The 21,971-nt window shown below is 41.0% G+C and overlaps 1 protein-coding gene across 4 annotated transcripts in view; it reads left to right on the forward strand.

Annotated features, from left to right (window-relative positions):
- Positions 1–21,971, forward strand: part of PHEX (phosphate regulating endopeptidase X-linked) — a 199,282-nt gene that overhangs the window by 56,446 nt on the left and 120,865 nt on the right. For 3 of the 4 annotated variants that reach the window (XM_082447075.1, XM_082447076.1, XM_082447074.1), the window contains 4 exons: positions 1,566–1,649; positions 3,032–3,177; positions 10,652–10,745; positions 12,918–13,046. In XM_082447075.1, coding sequence (XP_082303201.1) covers positions 1,566–1,649; positions 3,032–3,177; positions 10,652–10,745; positions 12,918–13,046 — 453 coding nt within the window. The remainder of the gene's footprint in view (positions 1–1,565; positions 1,650–3,031; positions 3,178–10,651; positions 10,746–12,917; positions 13,047–21,971) is intronic. The other variant, XM_082447077.1, reaches the window with a different exon arrangement.

Genomic DNA, 21,971 nt, shown 5'->3' on the forward strand with positions numbered 1-21,971 from the left:
GGTAATGCTTATATGTGTCTCTTACATCCCAGGTCACTAGGGACCTTCAGAATTAGTGGGGCACATCATCCTAGGGAAACTTCTAAAGCTGGGGAGACAGGACAGCATAGTCAAACCCCCCCCCCAAAAGTTCTTGTAAACACAGCCATGGAAGTGTGCATTCAGCCATTCCCAGCTAGGGATGTGTGCATAAGGGGAGGTCTTGTTGATGGCGTGGCCCTTGGGATTAGAGCCAAGTGGAGTTTTTTTTGCTTTTTGTTTTTTTAAAATTTATTTATTTTATTTATTTATTTTTGGCTGTGTTGGGTCTTCATTGCTGCGCGCAGGCTTTCTCTAGTTGCGGCGAGCGGGGGCTACTCTTTGTTGTGGTGCGCGAGCTTCTCATTGTGGTGGCTTCTCTTGTTGCAAAGGATGGGCTCTAGGCGTGTGGGCTTCAGTAGTTGTGGCTTGCAGGCTCAGTAGTTGTGGCTCACGGGCTCTAGAGCGCAGGCTCAGTAGTTGTGGCACACGGGCTTAGTTGCTCCGCGGCATGTGGGATCTTCCCGGACCGGGGCTCGAACCCGTGTCCCCTGAATTGGCATTCTTAACTACTGCACCACCGGGGAAGCCCCCAAGTGGAGTTTAATTGGAAAGACTTGAAAAAGAAAACGAATCATAGGCAAAGTGTTGAATTACGGTTCAAACCATGAGGGTGGTGTTGATGGGTAGGGGAGTCCTGTGTGAGTTGGAAGGTGGCAAGTTTAATGCAAGGGAGTCAGATGATGGATGGTCTTAAGGCAAAATCATGATGTGCTCAGGGGCATGGGGAGCTACTGCCTGTCCACGGAAGTGATTAAGATGGCCCTTGAGGAAGATGATTGTTGTTGCTCTTCTCAGACTAAACATGGCAGAGGCTAGAAGCTTAGATTTGGTGTTGCCAAAATGGCCAAGAGCATAAGTATTGGGAATGGAGGAGTGTGAAGAGTCAGGGCTGTAGATGCAGACTTGGCAATATGTCTGGGTGGTAACTGAACCCATACCCCTAGCACTGGGGCCAGGGGAATCTCAAGGCCAGAGAAACCAGAGGGAAGAGGGGAAGTGAGGGAATGAGCTGTTGACAGAATGGTCACAGGTGGCAGTGGTGTCCAGATAGTCTAGTGCTCTTCAGTGAGAATGTTCCCTTAGGGATGAAGGGGTGGTCTGTAGTCCATGAACTATGGAGGTCATTACCTGGACCCCACAGGTGAAGGTGGGATGTTTGTCTCAATTGCTCAACGTTAGTTTGGCTGTGAAGCCCGAGCCAGTAACAGATTTTGCCCATCCGCATTATAGGGATGGGAGGGATTCGAGTAGTTATTTTTGTACCTAGGACAATGTTTCACACTGAGCGGGACAGCAAAGTTTCTTTTTATTTTCTTAATCTTGCCTGAAGTGATAGCTTTTTTCCCGCTCTCCCAGGTTCGGCACCACACCAAAATCTTGAAAAAGTTTATGATACTATGCAGATGTTTTGGCACATGTAGAAAGTAGTCATGCAGTAAGAAATGGTTCATTTGAAAAAAATAACCAAAGTCTCTTTCCAACAGATAATGATTCCACATGAAAACCGAACCAGTGAGGCCATGTACAACAAAATGAACATTTCCCAACTGAGTGCTATGATTCCCCAGGTTGGTGAAAATGATCCAGGAAATTGTATCTTAACTGGTCATTTGACAAGCGATTCTGTTTCACCTGTGTGTAAAAGTTTGGCTCGTAAAACCTACCATTGGTCTTCTTGCTCATCATCATCTTTGTCAGTCATCACATAAAATATCCCTTGTCTGTGCATCAGGATGCTTTCTGCTATAGGGAATAGAAAACTTTTCCAAGAGTGGCTTAAAAACTTCAAGCCCGTTTTCTAATATGACAGAAGACTAGACATAGGTGGCTGTTGGTGTTGGTTTAGCTGTTGCACAATGTTGTCAAAGATCCAAGTTCTTTCTTTCCATTCCACTCTTCTTAGTGTGTTGGCTTTTTGACTTCACGTTTGATGACTCAAGATTGTAAGGTGGCTGCCACAGCTGCATATGTCACATCTGCCATCAGGGCAGGAAGAAGTTGGAAGCACCAGTATGGGCCATGTCTACCTCTTCTACCAGGAAAAACCAAAGCCTTTCTAGGTGTCTTCCCTTTATTTCTTATCAAGTAGGATTGGGGCACGTGGCCATCCCTACCTACAGGCTAGGCTGCGCAAGTGAGTGACTGTTTTTCCTTTTCAATAGTGGAGGCAGGCAAGGGAGGAAAAGAAGAGAAAAAGACTGGGGATGACTTTTGGGGTAGCCAGGTAAGAACGCCAAGATAGTGATGCTATGAAGAGGGGAAACATGTTACTTTTTGTTGCTGCTTGTTTCCCTCTGTGTAAGAAAGGCTATGCCAGAGGGAAGAGCAGAAGTGTAATGGGGCATCTGTGTCTGTGTGGACAGGAGAGTGAATGAGTAGGGAGTAGGGGAGAGTGCAGGGAGAAGGGAGGTGAGGGCTAGCGCAGGAGGGAGGGAGCGTGCAGGGAGAAGGGAGGTGAGCGCTAGCGCAGGAGGGAGGGAGCATGCAGGGAGAAGGGAGGTGAGGGCTAGTGCAGGAGGGAGGGAGCGTGCAGGGAGAAGGGAGGTGAGGGCTAGCGCAGGAGGGAGGGAGAGTGCAAGAAGGAAGGAGGGAGAGCTCAGGAGGGAAGGGAGAGGAAGGAAGAGAGGGAGGGGGAGAGTAGAGGAGGCAGGGGGAGTGCTGGAGGGGCCAGGGGAGCGAGTGTGCACGTTACCGGGGGAGTGTGTGTGCGCATGTGTGGTGCATACGCAGACGGTACAGAGCACATATTCCATTTACGATTCAGGCAGTAGGTCTGGTCTGGGTGGCAGTGATCAGGAATTTATTTTCTAGATTTGAGCAGTTGAATGTTTAATTATTTGGTCTGGAGTCACAAGCAGTGGATTACGTTCAGCTGACTCTATTTGCCTTTCTCCTTTATTGTTGCCCCCCAGAGGTTTTCTCACTATGTTTTTTTTCTCTCTCTCCTCAGTTTGACTGGCTGGACTTCATCAGGAAGGTCATCGATGTCAGACTCTACCCCGAACTGAAAGACATTGGCCCCTCAGAGAATGTGGTGGTCCGTGTCCCTCAGTACTTCAAGGATTTGTTTAGGATATTAGGCTCTGAGAGGAAGAAGTAAGAGCTTTCTTGTGCATTTTACTGGGACTTTTATTTTTCCTTTTAAATTATAAGGTCTTCCGTCTCATGTCCTTTGAAAACTGTTTTTAAAGAAAGTTACATCAAAAGAGTCTTAGGGAAAGTCGTGGTGCCCTTTGTGACAAATGGGCCGAAACCGTCATCTGGGGTAATTTATTTGCTATGATGACAACAAATACGCAGTGTTTTTGCCCCTTATTTCTAGTCTTTCTCCATATTTTCTCTCTAAAAGCCTAAATTGTTTATTAGTTTTGGGAACTAGTCATATAATGATGTTATTTTCTAAACTTTCTATATGAACATCTTTGTTTTCCCCCAGTTCATTCTTGGTCCTTTGCTGTTTTTTTCTGGTTTCTTTTAAGCCATTAAGTCACTTTGTGGCAGTAGACCAAAGTACCAGTATTGAAAAGACATAAGATCACTCTGAGAACTGTAGAAAAATTGGACTGATGAAACAACTTCAGGAACTGTCAGGTTTTTCTTTTATTTATTTATTTATTTATTTTTGGCTGCGTTGCGTCTTTGTTGCAGTGCGCAGGCTTCTCATTGCAGTGGTTTCTCTTGTTGCGGGGCATAGGCTTTAGGCGCGCAGGCTCAGTAGTTGTGGCACATGGGCTTAGTTGCTCTATGGCATGTGGGAGCTTCCCAGACCAGGGCTCGAACCCGTGTCCCCTGCATTGGCAGGTGGATTCTTAACCACTGCGCCACCAGGGAAGGCCTTGTCAGGTTTTTCTTAAAGAATGTTTTAGAATTTGTTGGTTTGTTCCTTTAGCACTACAAAACAAGGAAATGCTAAAAATGTCCAAGAAAGAGAAATTTTTTTTATTGAAGTAGAGTTGATTTACAGTGTTGTGTTAATTACTCCTGTACAGCAAAGTGGTTCAGTTATACATACATATACATTCTTTTTTTAATATTCTTTCCCATTATGGTTTATCATAGGATACTGAATATAGTTCTCTGTGCTCTACGGTAAGCCCTTGTTGTTTATGCATTCCATGTATAAAAGCTCATGTCTGCTCACCCCAACCCCCCACTCCAGCCCTCCCCCAACCCCCTCCCCCTTGGCAGCCACCAGTCTGTTCTCCACGTCCGTGACTCTGTTTCATAGATGGGTTGACTTGTGTCATATTTTAGATCAGGAAAGAGAATTTTACATCCTCATGAAGCCATTCACATTTGACTACATAAAATGAAGCACAGGAAGGTCAAATAGTTCACAAAGACAGCTTAATAGGCTAATTGCCGGGCCATGATTAAAAATCATACTTTCTTATTTGGACTTAGACAAGGCTATGTTACCAGGAATTGTGTTGGAAAAAAGGCACCTGCAGAAGTCCTAGGAATAAAATTTAGCATCCATCCCCACCTATGAAAACACTTAGACACTTTTGAAGAGCTGTTCATTTTAAGATGCTATTTTCTTATGATAAAAACAATATGTGTTCATTGAAGAAGGCATACAGAAAAGTAAACATGCAGAAAAGCGAGAGTAGAAATAATAAATTCACTTCAGATTCTTTGTGAGGTAGAGCCTTGCTATTCCAAGTGTGGTCTGTGGACCAGTAATGCCAGCAGCATCACCTTGGGCCCTTGGTAAAAATACAGATTCCAAGGGCCCTCCTCCTTAGAGGCTGATGAAGTAGATCTGGGGTGAGGCCCAGAAATCTGTATTTTAACAAGCACCCCAGGAATCTTATGATTAGTTTTTTGGGAGACTCACTGCTTTAGAAAACTTTTTCATATGTACTTCCTAGCTCTGAAATACTATAAAATATGACCCAAATGATTTTGTACTCCTATGCCATTGAGTTACTTCAGCACATTTTAAATGGAGGTGCTAATTTCTGGTGAAAGATGGAATTTGCCATGCTGTATATGCATCCTTCAGCACCTAGTGAGTTGGTTTCTTCTAGTGTCTGTGTTATCTTCAGTTGTAAATTAGTAGGTACTTTTGGAAATTGTATTAATTTTATTTCCACAAAAGCATAATTTACAATCAGGGGATAGATTGGGCCTTGGTTTACTGTATTAGATAATCTCTTTGGTGGTGATTACACTTTAGAATTGCAGGACCTGTCATGACAAAGGGACCAAGAAAGACCATGATTGGAGGAAGACTTTAATCTGGTTCTTGACAAAATGATAACTTAGACAGATGTAAACATAGTGAACTATAGTGTAAGAAAATATAGATAGAAAAATTAACTGCAGACATTATGTACATAACATAAATGACCTGCAGATATTATGAAGCTTCAGTTTTAAATAAAGACAAAAACCAAATCTCTGTCACATAGTTTACTCTTCAGCAACCAATTCCTCAAAAACAACTTGTATTCTGTGTATGTTTATGAGATTTCAAAACACTATATGCTTCTTGAGAATTTTGATAACACTTTATTTGCATGGCACAGTACGGTTTTTAGACTGCTAATCATCTTTGATCCTCAGTTGTGTTGTGGCACAAGAGTGGTCAAGGAGATGTGCCCTTGGGTTCCCTAGTTACTATATTAGTCAGGACATACCAATCACTGTAATAAGCACCTCTAAACTCTTATTGGCTTGTACAATGAAAATTGTACTCTCTGCTCCTGGAATGTCCAACATGGGTGTCCCTGTAAGGCAGCTTTCCTCCAAGTACGGACTCGGGAACCCAGGCTCCTTCCATCTTGTGGTTCTGCCTTCCTCTGGCTTTTTGGAATCCTCTCCATTCAGCCAGTGGATGGGGAAAGAGAGAGAGTGGAGGATTGCACAGGAGGTTTTGTGGGAAGGCCTAGAAGTGGAATGTGTCACTTCAACCCATATTCCACTGACCAGAACTCAGCCACATGACCCATTTAACTGCAAGAGAAGCTGGGCAATATAGTCTAGCTTCGTGCCCAGGAGCAAAATATCAAAGAACTTACCTAATTTTCTGGTTTGCTCCTCTCCCTCATCTCCACGACTCAGTGAGCATCTGATGGTGGACACTCCTGTAATTGCTTTTGTAACTTCAAGGCCTAGCATGGTACTTCTCACATAGAAGATACTTCCTAAAAATTTCTAAAAGTTAACCGATGGCCCAATGCCCACTGTGCAGGAGGTGACATTGGAGCAGAACCCCAAAGGATAAGGAGGAATTTTCCAGGTAGGGGAGAGTGGAAAAGGGGGATGTTGAGCATGTTGGGTGATGGGACTAGCATTAACTTGGATGTTGCCTTCAAGGCAACAGTTTCCGGACTTCCCTGGCGGTCCAGTGGTTAAAACTCCGCACGTCCACTGCAGCGGGCATGGGTTCGATCCCTGGTCGGGGAACTAAGATCCCACATGCTGTGCAGTGCATCCAAAAAAAGAAAAAAAAAAAAAAGAGGCAACAGTTTCGGATTCAGTAGATCTTGGGGGAGGCCCAGGAATTTTCTAACAAGTTCTCAGGTGATGGTGAAGCTGCATACCTCTGGGCCGCCTCTAGGATTTAGGAAGGTCTCTTTGGCTTTGAGAACCTTCGAGAGGTACCTGTTTGGCTTACCTCAGGTGGTTTGACTTAGAGGAGCAAGTGCAAGCTGTGGAATCTGAAGACCCAAATGTTAGTCCTGGAATTGACCCATAGTTATAAGTCCTTTGACCTCTGACCTTTGTTTTATTTATCTGAAAATTGGAATAATAATAATAACCACCCCATAGCATCGTCATGAGGATCAAAAAAGGTCTTTATGATCTCTTAAATGCAATACAAATGTAAGCTGTCACTAATTGAAAACAAGGGGCAGGAAAATCTTCTTAAAAAAAAAAATCTTCCTAGTCAGAGGCTTTGGGAAATGATTTCATGCTGCTCTCTTAGTGGTGGATTCTCTCCTGAGATGCTTTGCTTTCCTCTACTTTATTTATTGCCATTTGGGGAAATTACCATACTGCTAAAAATGCTTTTTGAAAAAAAAGATGTGTTATTTTTCAAGGACTCTTGCCGAGTCTTATTTTTGTTTTTTGATACATCTGAGCCTTAAGTGGCAGTAATTCAGTCATTACGGTCAGATCTGTTCCTGGCGTGGTAATATTAGCACCCCCAAGCTGTGCTCCCCGGCGTTCTGTCGGTGTACTTACAGCACGCTGGGGCAGCGCATCAGCGCCGTTGCCTCACCGTGCGAGCTTCCCCGGTTCCGTCTTCCAGCTCTCAGAGGTCTTTGTGTGCTATCGTCTCGGTCATGCCTTGCTTATGAAGGCCTCACACACTGTTCTTTCTTCATACCCACAGATTTCTGTGAAGTGTGGTTGTCGGAGTGTTTTGGGGTCTCTGTGACTGGACAGGAAATCTTTGTGGAACTAGAGGTGTTAATCCCTCACTGTGTGGCATGGGGAAAAGCGCAGAGGCTTTAAGAGTCAGACACACGTTGGTCTGGTCTAGCCTCCACTGCTTATTACACCTGTTCTCCAACTTGGTTGCACGTTGGACTTAGCTGGGGGGGATTTAAAAACAATATTTATCGTGGGTCTCACCCTAGAGGTACTGATTTAATTGGTCTGGAGTGGCCTGGGCATCTGGACTTTGAAAACTCCCCAGGTGATTCTACTAAGTTGGAGACCGACTGATTATGGGATCATGAGGCGTTACTTAACGGTTGTAGGCGTCAAGTTTCCTTTTATGTAAAATGCGTACAATAACATCTCTCCTATAGCAATGCTGTGGGAGTTATAGATAATATGGGATGCCTTAAGCGGTGTGATTTTAAGGGAGCAGGAAACGCCGAAAAATCTAAAACCCCAACATACTTGCATCATGCTGCCTCTTTTACCGCCAGCATCAGGCCACATCCTAACAACTTCCCCAGTTGATCTGGCTCATCACAGACCCCTTGAGGGAATAGCTTTTGAATTCACGTAAGCATATCTGCTGGCCATGGACCTCCTTTGAATCTCTACTTATGGAGCCAGCACAGCTCTCACACCGCAAAAGCAGTGTTTTAAGGTTGAAGAACATACAGACCTTGTGTTAGGGTTGGGCTCTGCCCCTTTAACATTCTAGATTTTGGACCCTAATTGCAGCCTGTGTGTTCCCTGCTGTAGCTGGCCTTTCTGCCTATAGCTCTGAGTGATGGCCCTGCTCAGCATCCCCTCCAACACAGAGCTATTCCTGCATTATTCAGCCTGTCCACAGCTCATGTTCCTGCTTCACACCCTGAAGCCTTCACAGCCCAAGCCCCGTCCCTCTCCCGAGGCCTACTCTCACCCCTCAGGTTGAGGTGTGCACTCTCCCCAGCCCAGGGTCTGGCATGCACTTTTGGGTGCTGGGGTCTCCAGATCATTATTTCTGTGCTTGCCTGGTTCCCTGCTTGGCTAAAAGACCCAGGAGATCAGGGGTATAGCTTTCTCCCCTGTCCATCTCCCCAGCACCTAGAACTATTAGTACATATCGGGTGCTCAGGATGTGCTGAATGAGTGAATGAAAGAAGGGTTCCTTATGTACTTACCGTGTATCCCATTCAATTAAAAACCCCATTTTTCACGAACAAGCTGAAATCTGAAGTTCCATGTCCCCCAGCTACACTCTAAGTTCTCTGAATGTAGGTGCTGAGTTCCTATTTCTTTACATTCCTCATGGCATCTGGGACGATACTTGGCCAACAGTAGGTGCTCAGTGAGCACTTCTTGTCTTTCTCAGGATTAGGGATGTGAACTCAAAAGGTCCAAAGGAATGACCTAAAACTACATGTTTATTATAGTGCCTCAAAAGAGCATCATGGACAAGGGCTAGATTTTGCTGATGAGAGTGGTGGTCTCTGAGGGGAAGTGTGCATACCTCAACAAGATCCACTGGGTCTGAGAAGAAACTTTTAGAACTTCTATATCTCTTTATTCTTTCCATTGAAAAAATAACTAGGCTATATTGAGTTTTGCTATATAGATGGCCATGGACCCTTCATTTGATCTGCATGGCACATATGAGGCAAGACAGTGTTACCTTCACTGGTTAGTCTTTATTCCATATATTAAAAATAATCTCAAGCCATTTACATATACCTGTAGATTTATGAATTTTATTATTGGTTTAATCCTCACAAAATGGACAAGTGATTTAAAAAATTCTTGTAGAGAAACAGGAATTGAAGCTATTACTAATTGTATAAGCACAAAGTGAATGGGAAAAAAATGGCAGAAGTGGCCCTTCGCCCACTCTAGTTACGCCATCTTGGTTGGCCAGATGACAAGGTAAAAGCAATGGTGTTCTAACCAGATCTGGGAAGGATATGGTCAAAATATTTTGAAATAGTCAAGACAACCATATGAGATGTTGATTTACATTGACTGTCATTGTATTAACCTAATCCTATATGGATAATGTGTCTTGAAGAATTAAAAGTGTTTGAAGGATTAACTAAGGAGTTTGGAAAATATCTTTATTTCATTTTATCTTTCAAAATGTCTATTTCTATATTTGTGAAAAACGTTCCTGATACGTTAGTCCTTTAGTATATCTCTATATAAATTAAAATGACTATACATATCTTGGGTGTATATGCTGAAATACATTTAATTGCTAAGAGTGCATATCCACTGGGTTAGGATGCCACGCAAATGAGAGTGTGGGTTGTTCTTGATGGGCCAGTTGCCATCATCATGTCACACTGCTCTCACATGGCTGGCTGACCGAGAGCCATCTCAGGAATGTGTGTTATTAGTCACCATGGTAATGGCACAGCTGGGAGGGGATGGGTCATTAAAAATTCATCATCACTATTGAGTTAGAAATTAACTCAGATCACACATCCTTCTAAGGTCAGGGCATGTTTTGCTTATAGAAAAAAGACAACACTTAAGACAATGTAACGGATTTTTTAAAATATGTATTATGGACATTACATGAGCGTATGGGGTTGTTCATATATTTGGAAGTGAACAGCAATGAAAACTGGAATTTACTCTGTCAAACATTTTGTTACTTATTTTAACTTCACAATAGCCCTATAAGATAGGGATCATTCTCATTGTATGACAAAGACAAAATCAACGAGCTTAAGTGACTTGCCCAAACTCCCACATCTAGTAGGTTTGCAGCCAGGGTGCATATCTACATAATTGGTATTAGCCAATATATTGCATTTTCTTTCCAAAAGGTAAGAATTCATCTGCATTTTATCAAGTCACCTAATAATTGGAAGTTCTTGACAATTTCTAGACATGAAAGGCTGGGTAACAGCGGACTCCATGTCCTGAGTGGGAAAGCAAAATGTTCACGCTAAGGCCTGGGGCTGGAATTTTCATATCATCTATCTGTATTAGGTGGTGAAAAGCAAGCCAATTTTGGTTGAGCTTATTGACACTGTATCATCTTATGTCATTACTCAAGTGAAAGTTCTGCAGTTTTGTATGAGCAAGAGGTCCCTCCATGGAGCTTTGCCAACAGATTTTCCCAGGGTGCTCTGCAGAGCATCAGATATCAAATTCAACACAACAAATGTGCTTCTCTTTCTGTTAACAGGACAGTTGCCAACTATTTGGTGTGGAGGATGGTTTATTCCAGAATTCCAAACCTAAGCAGGCGCTTTCAGTATAGGTGGCTGGAATTCTCACGGGTACGTTTTAAGAAGATTGCAGTGTTACATCACTGGATAACTTCACATGCCGGAACAGTCTGTATGTTAACTAATCCAATAAAAATCATCTTCAGGGATTGGATGAAACAATCCAATTGTTTAAACAGAGGGAGTTTTGCAGCTCGAACTCTATTTTGTTTTTTTTTTGGCTTTATTTCTTTTTACTGAGGTAAACCTTACATACAGTAAGGTACACTCAAGCTCTTCTTTGATGAGGCTATATAGAGATATTGAGGGCAATACTTGGGACCACCATGTTGTTTTCGCTCTCCCCTTCTTATCAGTTTATTCCCCTTTCCCCCAGTGTTTTTAAGTGGGTCACTGTAATTATAATTTTAATATTTCTTAGTGATATATTTGTAACTGTCTTTCATTTTCAGTATTCTGAATATTCAAAATATGCATGATATAAGTATTAGATGGTAAAGTTTCATCTTTAATTTAGGGGTAGAGTTTTGTCTTTAACTCTACCTTGATCTTCAGTCTTTTAGTTTATCCTAATTCTACTAGGCCAAAGAGGCCTAAATTTAGTCTCCTCTGAGATGTGGCTCAACTGCCTGAAACACTTTTCTTCTCCCCCTCTTCACCCAGCTCTGTGATCTTTGCTCCTCTCCCACTCTTGTTCTCCTCTTAACTTACATAGGTGTTACTCTTTGTTTCAGAGGCTTTTGTCTGAGTAATTCTCTTACTAATACAGGACTTAAGGATTTTGTGGCTTTTTTTTTACATTTAAGAATTTTGTGACTTTAAAAAATATTTTAAGTTAATTTAATCTCAATTTGGAGTTAAGTAATGGCAAATTTTGTAAGCTATAATTTCATTTAATAGACATTTTAGTTACTAGAGAAAGTGATAAGTAGAGAAGTTCTTAGTGGGTCATTACTCTTGAGTAGTAGCACAATTATTTTGGATACATTTTGGCCCTTAAAGTCACTAGAGTATTGAGCTTTATAGAGAACATCATAAAACAACTATATATGTTGAGGTCATATCAAAGGGTTAAGCTACAAAAAAGGTAGATTATGTATATGTGTCTGTGTGTATTTTTAACTCCCATGGATCACATAAAAGATGGTACCCAGCTGCTTTCCACCCCCACTGTGAAGAGAACAGAGAGGTGTAAGAAGTAGTGTGTGAAAATTTGAGGTTAGATATGAAGGGATGTTTCTTGAGCATAAAGTGCTAAATATAATACTGAATCGCCAAAGAAGATTGTAGGATCTCTTTCTCTAGAAGTTTTAAAAATAGATTCATTCATTCCTTACCTCTGAGAGTGGTTGTGTTATCAGAAAGTAGAAGAAGAATAGATGAACTTGATTGTTAATCCCATTTGCTCTGAACCAACAACCTGGGTCTAACATCGTCGTTCAAGGGATGCCTCCAGCCACCATTCTCAGAGCCTCCCTCCCTTGCTGTCTGCCTTCACTTTGCATTTTGAGTGCTCCAAACTCCCAACCTGCAAGGGCAACTTAAACGATATTTATTTCTTTGCTTTCATCCCCCAAGAGTAAACCTTTGAGCCTTCCAAGTCCTGCTTTGGAACTTCCTTACTTGTTTGTAAGTGTTTTCTTGAAATGGTTTAATTGGGACAGATGAGAAAAACATTGACATCTATTTTTTACTTGGTCACCAGTGTGTTCTGTTATGACACAATGTAAATATGCTTCCTGGGTTGTTCATGGTGGGCATATTTTCCTGATCTGTCTTGTGAGTGTACTTCCCAGAGCAAGGAAACCCTCACTGGGTAGGAGCTTTGATCACCTACTGATGTTAGACCTTTCTTGGTGGAACTTTAGTTCTCAGTAGATACTAACTACCATCTGGACACTTGGACAGCATCCCCTCACATCCCTGTTAACTGCAGAAAAGCTATGCTATTGTCCAAATCCTTTGTTTAATGGGGAAAATTGGAAGGAAAGGAGGAATACATTATTATCCACTCTTAAAATATTTTCACTTAGTTTTAAATATAATGGGACAAGCAGAATATTTTTCTTCGTCCGATTTTACCTTTGGTTTACTATCTGACACATGTATATGGGTTGGGGCCTGCAGTGTTTTGTAGACTGTTTCCTTCAGGTTGTTTGAACTTTTTTTCAGTCATTGGTTTTATCCAAGTGAAGCTCAATCTGGATCGATTATCTCCCACAGGTAATCCAGGGTACCACAACTTTGTTGCCTCAGTGGGACAAATGTGTCAACTTTATTGAAAGTACCCTCCCTTATGTTGTTGGAAAAATGTTTGTGGATGTACACTTCCAGGAAGACAAGAAGGAGGTGGTAAGTGCTGCTCCCCAGCTGGTAAAAACAAGGGCGGTTAACCAGATCTGACATGGATATGGTCAGCAGGCCAACATCAGCCTTCTAGCTCTTCAAGTGACGAATCTAGATCACAGTTTTGCTTCAAAGAGGAATTCCTGCAGTACCATATTAATTGAAAGCTCAAACTCAAATGTAGAATGTTATCATGAAAATTAAGAAAATTTAGAAATGAGAAAACAGCATGAAATCATGCCTTAAAGAGTCAGAATTTCTCCTGTAGAGATTAAATGTGTTAGGTCAATGCTTAGGAAAAAAGAGGACCTAAATAATTTTAGGATTGGATATTTGAACTATTGTAATTACAAAAGGTAGAGATTTTGTAGTCAGATTTCTTTGTTTTACAGATGAGGAAGCTGGAGACCCAGTGATGAAGTGATTTGTAATATATTTGACAACTTTTCTTTTTTTGCCAATTTTATTTATTTATTTTTTGTTCTTCAAAATAAGCAACTTTTTAAAAAATTGAAGTATAGTTGATTTACAACGTTGTGTTAGTTTCTGGTGTACAGCAAAGTGATACAGTTATGTGTATAATAGTTATATATATAATATATATAGTATAATGTAATAATTAGTGATGTTGAGCATCTTTTCATGTGCCTATTGGCCATCTGTGGAGAAATGTCAATTTAGGTCTTCTGCCCATTTTTTGGTTGGGTTGAAAACAAACAATTTTTTTATTGAAGTATAGTTGATTTACAGTGTATTAGTTTGGGGTATACAGCAAAGTGATTCAGTTATACATACATATACATCTATTCTTTTTCAGATTCTTTTCCATCATAGGTTATTACGAGATATTGAGTATAATTCCCTGTGCTATGCAGTAGGACCTTGTTGTTTATCTATTTTATATATATATTAGTGTGTATCTGTTAATCCCAAACTCCTAATTTATCCCTCTCCCCTTTCCCCTTTGGTAAACATAAGTTTGTTTTCTATGTCTGTGAGTCTATTTCTGTTTTGTAAATAAGTTGATTTGTATCATTTTTTTGGAGTCCACATATAAGTGATATCATATGGTATTTGTCTTTCTTCTGTCTTCACTTACTTCACTTAGTATGATAATCTCTAGGTCCATCCGTGTTGGTGCAAATGGCATTATTTCATTCTTTTTTATGGCTGAGTAGTATTCCATCGTGTGTATATATGTGTGTGTGTGTGTGTGTGTGTACACCACATCTTCTTTATTCATTCATCCGTCGATGGACACTAGGGTTGCTTCCATGTCTCGACTATTGTAAATAGTGCTATTATGAACATTGGGTTGCATGTATCTTTTTGAATTAGAGTTTTCTCTGGATATATGCCCAGGAGTGGGATTGCTGGATCATATGGTAGTTCTATTTTTAGTTTTTTAAGGAACCTCCATACTGTTCTCCATAGTGGCTGCACTAATTTACATTCCCACCAACAGTGTAGGAGGGTTCCCTTTTCTCCACACCCTCTCATATTTAACAACTATTAAGTGGCTTAGAAACAGAAACAAAATGCAGGGATTTTTTTCCCCCTTTCCTTATGCTGTCTTCTAAAAACTAGAGATGTGACATTTATTTCACAGAAAGCACTGTCAATTTTTTTCATAAGCTTAAAAAGAAATCCTTTTATTTTGTAAATTTCTAAACATATATGGAAAGAGCATTGTAGTCAACTTCCATGTTGATTACACCCATGATCTGTGGCTATTCGTAATTGTCGTAGTGGTGTTAATGGCCCAACCAGATAAATCCACTAATAAAAGCTGAGGTTTAATTTCATTCATTTACTCAACAAATATTTGTTGAACATCTGTTATATACCAGGCACTGTTCTAGGCACTTGGGATACAGCAGAGAACAAAGATCCCTGACCTCATTGAGAAGACATTCTATTGGTGAGGGTAGACAAAAAAATCAATACAATGCATACATTAACAAGTGTATTAGAAGATGATAAGGACTCTGGAAGAGAGAAGAATGAGATCAGGGTAAAGACAAATCGGGAGCGCTGGAAGGTATGAATATGTGGGGTGGATTGTAGGGTTAAATAGGATGATCAAGGAAAGCCTCATTGTGAAGATGACATTTGGCAAAGATTTGAAGGAGGTGAGAGAATTAGATATGGCATCTATCTGGGGGAAGAGTGTTCTAAGCAGATGGAACAGTTAGTGCAAAATCCCTGGGGCAGGGATGTGCCTGGAGAGGTCAGGGAAGAGCAGGGAGGTCCACGTGGCTGGAGCAGGGTGAATGAGGGTGAGAGAAGTAGGCACTGAGGTCAGAGCAATAGCAGGGATGGTGTGGCGTTTTATAAGACTTGTAGAACATTGTAAGAATGTTGACTTTTACACTGAGTGAAGTGGGGAGCTAATGCAGGCTTTTTAGCAGAGGCCTGATGTGACTTGACTTATGTTGAGAGGATCGCCCTGGCTGCTGTGTTGAGAAGAGATTGTATCAGGTCAAGAATAGAAGCAGGGAGGCCAATTAGGAGACTATCAGAGGGACCAGGCCAGAGATGATGGTGGCTTGGACCAGATGGTAGCAGTGGAAGTTGTGAGAAGGGGTTGTATTCTGAATACATTCTGAAGGATAGAACCGGTGCAGTTTGCTGACAGATTTGTTGAGGGATCTGAGAGTAAGAGTTCTGAGTCTGATTAAATGGAAATACGGAGGTGCTATTAACTGAGAAGAGGAATACTGTGGGGAGGATCAGGTTTGGAAGGGAAGATCAGGAGTTCCGTTTTGGCCATGTTGAATTTGAGATGTTATCAGACTTCAGGTGGAGATGTCATGGAGGCAGTAGGGTATGTGAGTCTTGAGTTTAGGACAGAGGTTGGGGTTGAAGGTTGGAGGAGAGAGGAGGAGTGAAACGGTTGTCCAGGGGAGTGGGAGACTGAGTAAACTGAGGAAATGTAGTATGGCTGCTCTAGGTGAAGTTGGAGGTCATGAATTTTAAAAAGTCTCCTCATTTTGGCTGTGTTCTTCTCCATGTGTTTCAGCTACACTGGAGGAGAGGGTCTATTTTAAAATAGAAATTTCAGTTTAGCTAGGTTTTTTTTTTTTTTTGATGTGCATTTTCTTTGTGAAGAATTACATTTTACAAATGGCATGAAGCAGAATATCTAGGTATGATTAACTAACGGAGGGGAGGAAAAATAATTTTTTCTCTACTCTTCTAGGTTCTTGTCTGAGACCGTCCTGTAATAAAAGATCAATAGGAGAAAAACAAACAAGTTTAATAACATGTGTACCTCTTCTACTCAGGAAAACTGAGTAACTCCCAGAAATGGCCCAAGCTACCACCTTAAATTCCAAGTCCAGCTAAAGACGAAATAAGACGTTGAGCACTGGGAGAAGCCAGTTATGGGCACCAGACAAAATGCAGTAAATAAGGGTATGGCTGTTATGAAGATTTAAGTCCTTGCCTTCTCCATTGATAAGAGTTTCTAGAGATTTAGTCATCCTCCTCTTGGTACAGAGAGGGAGACACCCTTACAATGGAGATTACCCTTATAAATGTTAATTTCTCTCACAAAAGGGTGATTTCTACTGTTTTCAGGACAATTCCTGTGTCTGCAGCCTCTCAAAAATAATCAGCCCCAAATAATCGATATGCCAAAGGGGCATATTTTGGGATGGTATATTTTGCTTCCCTTCACTAATAACAATCCATCGTAGTCAGTCAGATATGAATATGTAAGCACCTTGGATGCAGGTGGTCATTAAACATTGAATTTAAAGGCAAAGAAATAAAAAAGTCTGTTAAGCCATGATAATTCCACTGGTTGGTATTATGTGTTGATATGTATTACAACTATGTATTATGTGCTGAGGTTTGCTTTGGAATGCCATACATCTAAGCACATTTACTTGGATTTTTTTTCTGTCTTTTGATACTTTGGAGAATTGTATGCCAAGTTCGAGACTTTATAGTTGAACCTGAAAGTACTCTTCTTGTAAATAATTCCACTGAAGAATTAATGTCTTATTTCAAAAAACTGAATATTCCCATTGTGTTTTCTTTCACTCCTTGGTCGGAGTAAATGGATTGAGAATTTATCAGATAATCACAGTGGTAATATTATAAGCCCTGGGAAGGATATAAAAACAATTAAGGGATAATGGAGGTGTTTTTATATAGCAGGATTTTTTTTTTTGGCAGTAGAAGAATTTTAAGTAATACGAAAGGTATGTGGATTAATTTGTTTGTCTCAGTTTTGCTGTGAAAGTCCCTTTTTCATGTGTCAGGATGTGACAAGTAAAGTTGATTTTGGCACTTCCCTTATTTTGATGTACATGGGGCGTGAAGGTAGTGTGATAGTTACACAGATACTCATTTATTTTACATAAAATTATTTGCCTCCTTTAAGCAGAAGCTATTTGCCTCAGGGAATACTTAAGTTGGAAACTTATAAGAGTAATATCTGGCTTTTTATAGCCGTGTTACAGGGCTCTCATCCAAGAACCACCTGGAACCACTGATTTACTTGAAAAACATTCTTTATTATTAGCTACAATCCAAAGAGAAAAACAAAAATGTCCCCAATGGGACAGATTCCAGAGACACTAACTCAGAGGGGTGGCTGCCATTGTTTTATTTTCAAAAACAGTTGTTAAGCAAATGAATGCAGTCAGAAGGTTAAACTTCAGGTACTTCTCAAACTTTAATGTGTACAGGAATCACTGAAGGATCTGGTGGTTAAAATGCAAAATCTCATTGCCTTTTAACTGGGTCTGGGGTAGGACCCAAGAATTTGCATAACAAGCTCCCAAGCAGTGCTGACACTGCTGGTCTAGGGACCACACTTGGAGTAGCAAGGCCTTTGCACCATTCATTTGTTTGCAGTTACCACCAAAAAACAGCTCTGGCAATTCACGTGAGCAGGGCAGGCATTTGACTCAGGGCAGCAGTACATCGTTTACTAACGCCTGTTGCATTAGTGCAAGTAATCGCTTCAATTTTCAGATCATAGAAAATTTCCCTGATTCAAATTGCTTTAAGTGGACTGTGCCAAACCCCGTGTGAGGGCCTTCAGGCTACTTTTTAGTTCTGCTTTTTGTTGTTGTTTTTTTCCTCTGAGCTATTTAGTTTTCCTTTGAACACTGGTACCTGGGTTCCTCTAAGAGACTTTATGCTTCTCAGTATTTCTGTTTTTACAGCCTCTTTTTTTAAAAATAAATTTATTTTTTTGGGCTGCGTCGGGTCTTCGTTGCTGTGTGCAGGCTTTCTCTAGTTGCAGCGAGCGGGCGCTACTCTTCGTTGCGGTGCACGGGCTTCTCCTTGCGGTGGCTTCTCTTGTTGCGGAGCACGGGCTCTAGGTGCGTGGGCTTCAGTAGTTGTGGCTCGTGGGCTCTAGAGCGCAGGCTCAGTAGTTGTGGCACACGGGCTTAGTTGCTCCACGGCATGTGGGATCTTCCCGGACCAGGGCTCGAACCCGTGTCCCCTGCATTGGCAGGCGGATTCTTAACCACTGCGCCACCAGGGAAGTCCCCTGGTTTTTTGTTTTTTGAGAGAAGTCAGAAATATGGACTTGTATGTGAAATATCCTACATTTTAAATCTTGGTCAATACTTTGGAGGCCAAACTGAATATGTCCTTGGAATACCATTTTGTGCCTTTTACACTAACATTTTCTCTCCAGTTTTCAGACCCAAAGTCATGACCGTGTCTGTCAGAGAACTTTTTAAGTTTTGTAATCTTATTTAGAAGATCATGCATAGTTTAAAAATACAGCATATTAGCTAAACATTTAACAAGTTGCTTTTGTGGAAAGTTATATGAAGGGTATGAAAGTAGAACTCTCTCAGAGAATCCATGGTGTATTGTCACTGTAAATAGAGATGATGCTGTCATCCTACTGTGACAAACCCTGATCTGTAAGCTCATTACCTAAATGACAGGAGAGAGATTTAGGGGTATGTGTGTACGTGGCGAGGGATGTCTAAAGTTGTTACTTGTTTTTCTCTTCCATTTTTAAATTATTAATGATAATTTATATCTGTAACGTATGAGTAAATGCCCCAGATAGATATCAGTGTCCATGGTGGGCACATGAAGATCCCAACGATGGCTATATAATGTTTTAAAAATCTGATGATGATAATAAGGTAGCTAGCTATCTTTTACTGAGTTTTAGTTGGATGTCTGGTACGCATTCTGTAAGAGCTTTCGATGCGTTAACTCATTTAGTCCTCACGGTGGCCCTGTAATTGCTATTACTGCCCTCATGTTTCCAGATGAGGACACTGAGGCTCAAAGAGTTTAAGTAAATTCCCCAAGGTCACACAGCCTGAAAATGCTTTAGGTGGGGTTCAAGTCCAGACAATCTAGCTTTAAGTCAGTGTTCTGTTCCCTTGCTTCTCTCTGAAAAACACTTGAATCTTCACCATTTTTATGACTGGCATGAGGAGACCAGTCATAATGAAGAGAGTTCTTAGTGGCTTGTCCTATGACTGATTCACCCTTATCAGGAAATTACTTATTCATGTATTAAGATCTTACACAAATAAAAGGCACATATTTCCTATTTCTTAGCATTTTAGAGGTAGGGAACAGTTGGAATAGGTTTTGCTTCTAGTAGCATTCTAATATTTTAAAGACAAATAGAGTGAAAGCTTAATCAGTTCAAGTCTAACCAGGTGACATTGCATTTTTTTGTGTTCATAGAATTTTCAGAAGAAACAGGGAAACAGTAAGAAACAAGCTGATTATCAGAGATTTCATCTAAGAACAACATTTGAGGTTCATCTTTGGCTCAGTCCACACACTGAGCTCAATTTCCAGTGTTTTCTACATATATCATTCTGAGGAGTGATCCCTGATGCTTGGAATGATGACCTAAGGCTCTGTAAGATTTCTTCATCAAAACAGTCTTTAAAATGTTTACCGTTTTTTTGGGGTTACTAAGGCAGAAACGTAAACATACACGTCAAAGAACAATTTTCTATCGTGTTGATGCAAAGGAGAAAAAGATCTTTCCGCTTTATGCTTTGAATTGTAGTTTCTAGAAAATTCAAGGAAATTGGAATTCCCATTTGAACATTTTGGCTGAGCTGAGTTATTAAACCACATAATTTTATTTCATTATAGATACTCTGTCCCCAGATTACTTATCTTTATTCATATATCTCAGCTCTGCCAATAGGCATTTTATTGCTGTTCTCTCAAATTATCTGTTTTTGTTGTAGGGTGAACCCTATTAAAGAAAAAAATATTCTGATACTTGTTAAAATGATAAGGAAGCCTTTATTCAGGACTATTGCAAAGGGTGTCAAGACTTTCAAAGTAGGAGAGAGAGATCGGGCTCAACTGTGAACATGGCAGAGACAGCTGGGGGTTGGCCAAGGAGCAGGGTGAAGGAGGCAGTGGATGGAAAATGACTTAAGAGGAAATGTTCAAAGGTCAGGGGACTTTTTCTGAAGGCAGGCCAGGGTGCACAGATATCAAGGGTGGAGGGGGTTCTCTCTAAACTGACTTACCGGGATTCTTGCTAAAACTGGGCTGTGCAGGCCTGGCACAGGGCTTAGAGGAACCTGACTAAAGGTTGGTCAACGAGAGAGTTTTTGTCAACACTCAAATCAAAGATAAAGTCACTGGTGTCCTATTATACATTAAAACATTCTGTATGCAGAAGGTTAATTTAGTTAAAGAGGAACAAATCTTTTATTATACTTTAGATTGAGATTTTATTAAGTGAAGAATTAAAGCTTTATTTACTGTGTAAAACAATTCACTGATTTCTCCTGTACTCTAGTAGCTGATTCCTTTTTCTCTTTATGGTAAGGACATCGTTCATGTCCCCAAGTAATGCCATGGATGACCTAGAGTATCTTCTAATTTTCTGAGTGCTCTGCATGAGCAATTCTGGTAGTAATTCCTATCCCAAGAAGGGGTTTCTCCTCCCATCCCATACTGCTGCAGCTGGTGCCGAAGACTTAAGTACCCACATGGGTCCAATTGCAGTGGTGGAGTTTGAACTTGCAACCTCCATGCACTAGGAGTTCACCTCATTAGTTAGTCAAGATAATTGAATTGATGTACTGCCATTAATATTCAAGTTCTCCAATTCCCTTGCTCACCGTTTTTCTCAGTGGTTGAATAAATGAGATGTAACTCTAACGTTAGTGGCAGAAGTCACTTGAAAGTCAGTGTCATGCATCATAGCAATGCCTTTATACCGAGGGGTTCTTGGTTCCTTACAGATGCTGTTACAAGAGTTGCTCTCAGTATAGCCATTGTACTGATAAAGATAAAGCTCCCTTCAACACAAGTCGTGCAAAGTAAAGGATATTCTATCTGGCTATCAAGTGTCCCTGTTTCCGTTTGCCTAGGCAATGGTGTCAGGTATTATATCAATCAGTTTCTCTGGGTCTTTGCAGAAGATCCGTTTGAATTAAGGCAAAACAAACTGATTTGAGTTTTAAAGGGCTTTTAAAATACAGTTATAAAATATTGACCTTATTAAGAAGTTACATCTGATTTTCTGAAAACTTGCATTAGCATCTCATAGCCCAGCTCTGTTCTTATCATCTTGGGCAAATTAACCTCTTTGTTTCTCTACCTTCCTGTTTATGAATGGTACACAAGGTTTTGCTGCTATAGTAATGCTGTGTAACACTCAGCCACAAAACGTCAGTGGCCTTCACCAATTAACAGTTAATGTTGATGCACCTGGAGTTGGTTGGTGGTTCCCCTGGGCAGCTCTGCTTATTTTGGCTTGGTTTGTCTAATGTCTGGGGGTTGGCTGGTCTAGGCTGGCTTCAGCAGAGGTGGCCAGGATGACTTGGCTCTACTCCAAGTATTTTACTTCCTTCAGCCGGCTAGCCTGGGCACGTTCTCATAGCGATGGCAGAGGTGCAAGTGAGCAGGCGGAGACACGTGAGGCTTCCTGAGGCCCAGGCTCAGGAC

The sequence above is a fragment of the Balaenoptera physalus genome, assembly GCF_965194825.1.
Source record: "Balaenoptera physalus genome assembly, chromosome: X".
In the NCBI taxonomy this organism is placed as follows: Eukaryota; Metazoa; Chordata; class Mammalia; order Artiodactyla; family Balaenopteridae; genus Balaenoptera; species Balaenoptera physalus.